Source organism: Nelumbo lutea, chromosome 2, assembly GCF_056320005.1.
Source record: "Nelumbo lutea isolate HS-2025 chromosome 2, American lotus-T2T, whole genome shotgun sequence".
Taxonomy (NCBI): Eukaryota; Viridiplantae; Streptophyta; class Magnoliopsida; order Proteales; family Nelumbonaceae; genus Nelumbo; species Nelumbo lutea.
Genome location: NC_142685.1, coordinates 8,345,929 through 8,352,080, shown reverse-complemented (window position 1 = coordinate 8,352,080; position 6,152 = coordinate 8,345,929). Strand labels below are relative to the sequence as shown.

The 6,152-nt window shown below is 35.9% G+C and overlaps 1 protein-coding gene across 1 annotated transcript; it reads left to right on the top strand.

The window, feature by feature from the left end:
* Nucleotides 1-400: 400 nt before the first annotated feature.
* On the top strand, nucleotides 401-1,061 carry LOC148868413 (uncharacterized). The gene has a single exon (XM_088972010.1). It carries the CDS (start codon nucleotides 457-459, stop codon nucleotides 889-891), a length of 435 nt encoding a protein of 144 aa, XP_088828136.1. The 5' UTR covers nucleotides 401-456; the 3' UTR covers nucleotides 892-1,061.
* The last annotated feature ends 5,091 nt before the right edge of the window (nucleotides 1,062-6,152 follow it).

Here is a 6,152-nt window from a genome sequence, read left to right as displayed (position 1 = left end):
ATGCAGGGTTTAATGGCCCTAAGACTATGTTTGATTTGATAGAGATGAAGAGAAAGTAGTTGAAAAACTAAAAACTTTGTGAAAGAGAAAATTAAATTGTATTTAATGCATTACCTGAGGGGACCATTTTAATTGGCTGGGAAAGGGAAACCAAAAAACACATCTTCAACATCATTCATCAATACTAATACATATTCTTCTCTGATCTCTAATCTCTAATCTCTAGTATCTGATCTCTAGGGGTATATATATATATAAATACATAGGTAATGAAGAACCAAATCAATAATCATATTGTTCCCTCCCTCACAAAAATTCCAAATATGATGACAAATTCAAGTACAAGCAACCCACCACTTCCTCAAACTCTTATAAAAGCCCATTCCCAGTGTGCAGGTGCTCCCATCTTCACTCTAACTCCTAGCTACTTAACTCAAACTCCACGCTGGTATCAGTATGGTCTCAAAGTTGACAACTTTGTTCTTCTTCATCATCTTCTTCTTTCTTACCTTTCCCTTTGTAGCTCGAGCTCAGGGCCGAGCGCCACATGGCCTTGCTTATGAGAGCCCAATGGCCTTCTCTCCGTCAGCTTTCGAGTTCTTCCACCCAACTGCTCACCGCCCCGTTTCATCATGCGCCCAATCCCGCGACTGTGCACCTCTGCCTCTCTCCTTCTCTAGTGTTTCTTCGGCTGTGGCACAATCAACTCAAGCTTATCAAAGCAAGCTATCGAAACCACCAACGAGTTCAAGTGGAATACGTGTGGGTGGCATTGCTGGCATCGTCTTTGGCTTCGTGTTTGCCGTGCTGCTAGCAATGGGTCTCTACCACGTAGTCACCATGCGCCGAGCCAATATCAATCGATCTATTTCTGTCCGCCCAGATGTCTGATACATTCAATTGATTGGCTTGCCCTTTGATCCATTTTGGTGCTCTTCGATCTGTTCCTTTTTCTCTTATCCTAGTTAGTTACAAGATTTGTATCTATAATTTTATTTCTAGTTTTAAATCATATGCCATCTCTGGCTATCTTATCCTATAAACAAGGACTGATTTCTTCACAGACTTGGCTGGTAAGGTAAGATAACAAACCAAGGATAGTAATAAAAGAGAAAATAATAATAATAATAATAATAATAATAATAATAATAATAATAATAGGAAGAGGAAAGAGGTTACATCGATCCCACTTGTAATCCTCTACTTACGCAAGGCTATATACCCGCAGGTGTGAAAAATAGAATTAGAGGATTGAACTTGTAGTAGAGGCTGCTACAAGTTAGGAGAGAAATATTGTGAAAATTATTGTTTCCTTCTTTTTCTTGCAAGCCCCATTTAGAACTATGACATGAGAACCAACTCATGATCCAAGAGGCAGAGAGAGGACACTGGACAGGCTGACTGAGCCTCTATGTTTGCTGGGCTGGGCCTGGCCATACCCCATGTGTTTGCAAACGAGTCTTTGCAGAGACTAGCAGTTAGGAGCACAACTAATGCAAGTGACATTGATCTCAGTTGGGCTTATTTAATTACAATGGAATTAAAGTTTAAAAAGCTGCATTAATTCCATTCCTTGGTCGCTTTTCCAAGTTCCAAACATTAGTAATTCCTTTGGTGGAAACTTAAACAGTCAAAGGAAGTCCCATTTTGTCTAACTCTTCAAAGTCTCTCAGGAGTCGGGACCCTTCATATGGCCCATCCATGGATTATCTCTGTATTGATATGGGGCTTTTACAACTTATGAAACAATAATAATAATGGTGGATAAAATAGGCTCTTTTAAAAAGGGAAAGTCACACTTCAGTCATTTTAAAATTGTATATATAAAAAAAAGCTTAATGTGTTACTCAAAAAGTTGCTTTGTATAATGTCAGAATTCAGGGTATTGTAAACATTTTCTGAATTTCCATTTGAGCTGGAATCCACACATGCACTTTTGAAATTTCAACTTGAGAAAAGAAATTATCATGGGATTAGGAAAGGATCTCTGATCTCCTTAAAAGCTGAGTCCCGTTTTCTATAATTATCAATAATTTCGTTTTTTCGCTCCAGACAGAGTTAGGGGTGATCATGGGCCGGGTTTGGCTGGGCCCGAGCTGGGTTTTTCACTTATGATAAGGGTTATAGTTTAGGCCCGGGCCCAGTCTAGTCCGGTCTAGTGTTCTGGGTCTGAAATATAAGCCCTAGTCCAGGTCTACATAGGCCCCGGCCTTGGCTGGGTTGGTCTGATTTTGGGTCAATGTCTTTCATATATAAAACATTACACAGATTTATAATATTTTATATTAAATGGCATAATATGCATATAAAATTTTATTTTATATATTTTATAATACAAATTGTACATGTCATGTTATAATATTTATATATAAAATATATAATATAATGTAAATAACATGTATATATATGTATACATTATACACAAAATGTGTAAGTTTAAATATATGCCGGTCAAGCTAGGCACGGGCCAGGCTTGAAGTATAAAGCCCAAACCCAACCCTAAAATTTACAGGCCTGATATGAGGCTGGGCCTAAACACAAAACCTAGACCCATGCCCGGAACCAATTATGGTCATTCTAAAAACTGAATTATTTAACAGGTTAAGTATTTAACAGGAAAATTGATACCTTCTCTCTCTCTCTCTCTCATTCGACACACAATATAGGGATGAGGGAAATTGGGGTTGGGCATCATATACAGTAAATTTTATATCCTATCTGACTACTAAAAACCTACATCTGAGTTCGATTGGATTTAAAGACTCAGGATTTGAATTTAAATCCTATTGGACTCGGATCATATTCACATTTAATCTGATTCTTCTATAAATTTTCTAAAATATCAAAAAAATTAGAAATTTATTTATTTTTTAACTTTTATATATAATAAATTAATATAAATATAACATACTAAATTTATATATAGTATTTAGAATATATTTTTATAATTTTAAATATCATTTTATAAAATTTATATATTAAAATTAATAAATATTATAATATAATTCGATTCAGATTTTAATCAGATCGGATGGGGTCAAATCTGAATCTGAATCCAATCATATTATTAATGGAATGTAGATTGTGACATCTGAATTCAATCAAATTACATAAATGCATCTTCCAAATCCAAAATAATTGGATCAGATGTCAGATCGGGCCTTGGATTTTTAGGTATCATTGACATGCCTAGCCTTACCATGAAGAACCTATAGTTCTATAGGTTTGATCCCGTGCCTCCTAACAGGAGGGGATGCCAAGTGGCCAACCCAACTACGAGGTACCTTCTATTGGCTCATATTGACTTCTCCAACCTTGAGAATTTGAAATGGGTGTGCCCTAGTTCTAGATTTAAAAACTAGAAAATAGCTACAATTTTCTCTAAAAAAATATAAAGTAGCTTTTTAATGAACATTAGCTCTTCAAATTATTTTAAAATGCATGCACTTAAGGCTACAATCATATCGAACTCTAATCAAATACTTCATACGGGTGCTAATAGTATTCAAAAATCCGATTTCAAATTTGAGGTTCAACATAATCGAATTAAATTCTGATAATTTAGATATCTAATCAATTAAAATCAGATTTTTTATTCATACCAAATAGTTAATTGGATTCGAATTCGGATATGATCTAATCCGATTCAATAAATATCCAAATTCAACCGATTATTTAATTCTTGTATATAATATATGAAATATTTAAATGTTTTATATAATTTATATATAATAATTAAATTATATAAATAGTTTATCTATTTTATAAACTTTATATCAGTAAAATATTTATTTTATATATTTATTTATTACTTAAAATAATTAATTGGTCGAATTAGAATCAAATCGAATGTTTAATCAAATTAGGATTCTAATATTAATTTTCAATATCCATCAAATATCGTGTCGAATTTGAATATTGTCTGATTAGATTCAAATTCAATCCGTTTACATCCCTAATAGTTCGGGCTCAAGTTCGAACCTTGGGGTAAATTTGATTAGTTATTTGAGCTTGATTTCGACAAACAAAAAGTTTCACTTGAAAGCTTGTGGGCTTGCCTCAATTAACACACACACATACATACATACATACATACATACATTATATATTATAAAATATAATAATATATTTTATAGTATATATTATAAAAGTATATTTCGTGTTCTATATATAATATAAGAATATACTATATATTATAAAAAATGTATCATATACAATATAAAAATATATTCATTTCCGAGCTTTTGAGCTGAACTTGAGCTTATTGAATACTTAATCAAATAGAGTTCAAATCGGAAAATATAGTTCAAGTTGAGCTCAAGTTCGAACTCGATTGGACTTGGTAGCATTTTAGTGAAGCCGAGCCAAGACCGAGTTTGCATCTCCGCCCCACCGCCTATCGCCCCATAAAGGCTCCACACAACATGCGATTGCCACATGTCTAGTCACATGTAGTGGGGCTAATGGGACGGTTGTTAACTCGTCCCATTAGCCCCAAAATGAGCGCAGACTTCTTTTCTCCCATACAGCGTTTTAAAAAATGACCCAGAAACTGAACCATTTTGGCCACCAGTTTTTGGTCCAACAGTCCAATCGTCCAATTCGAACAAATGGCCCATTTTGACAAATAAATTAAAAAAATAAAAAATGACTATGAATCATTGAATGGGTCGACGGTTTGACCGTCTAAGTCAACAGGTTGTTGACTTTTTCAATGATTTTTGGCCAAATACCAGGTTTGGCCAGTAACGGTGAACTAGTTGAAGCGATCGCCGTTGCTAGAAATGGAGTTGGATTCGAGTTCGGGCATAGGGGAGTAGAACGGGGGTCATACACAATTTGAGTGAAGGTTTTCAAATTACTATTGACCCAAACGGTCGGACCATTCGACCCAAGAACTGTCCAGGCAACCGGTTTTCGTTGACCTAGGCCATCAACCCGTCGACTCGCTCGATGGTTTTTGACCATTTTTTATTTTTAATTATTATTTTTATATTTTTAATTTATTTGTCAGAATGGCCCATCCATTCGAACCAGATGATCGGATCGTCAACCCAGAAATTGGTGGCCAAAATGGTTCCGTTTCTAGGTCATTTTTTAAAACATTGATTTGAGGTTGAGGGGCAGGAATATGGGAGAAAGGAGGTTTGGGCTCATTTTGGGGCTAACGAGATGAATGGATGGGCCGTTCTAACAAATAAATTAAAAAAAATACAAAATAGTTAAAAATAAAAAAAAAATGACAAAAAAACCGTTGAACGGGTCGATTTTTCAACTGCCCGGTTCAATGGAACTTATTGCTCAAACAATTCCCGGGCCGAATGGTCCGACCATCGGGTCAACAGAGGTTCAAAAACCTTACCTCAAATTGTGTCTGACCCTGTTGTGCTCCCCTCCCCCTGAGCTCGGATCCAACTCCATTTCCAGCAATGGCGATCGCTTTGACCAGTTTACCGTTACCAAGTAGGCATGGGTCAAATGGGTTCCATTTTACCCCAAACCTGGTATTTTTCCAAAAACTGATGAAAAAGTCAACAATCTATTGACCCAGATGATTGAATTGTCAATTTATTCAATAAAATTTTATTATTTTTTTAATTTATTTGTCAAAACAGGCCATCCGTTCAAATTGAACAATCGGACCATCGAGCCCAAAATCAGTGATCAAAATAGTTCCACTTCCGGATCGTTTTTAAAATGTTGTATGGGAGAAAAAAAGTTTTGAGCTCATTTTGAGGCTAACGGCCGTCCTATTCGCGCTACACATGGGAACACTCCATTGCGTGCGATTGGACACGTGACATTTCCACGTTGTGTGGGGTGTTTGTGGAGCGGAGATGTGAACTCTTATGGACGAAAGCGTCTTGATGCATTATCGTTTTTGGGTATAGTTTCACATCTCCGCCCTACAATACATCTTCGCCGTGTATTCGAAACATCTTCCATGATAATACCAATTTTGATGATGTTAATATCGGGAGGTGTACCCAATACACGTCGGGATGTGCTGTGGGGCGTTTTTGGGTGGAGATATGATCTCTTTTGGGTGTGTTGACCGTGAAAGCCATTGGGTTTAGTTACCATAAATAGCCCTTGTGTGGAGCTAAAATAGGTACCATCACGAATTCTATTACTTCTACTTTCCGTGCATA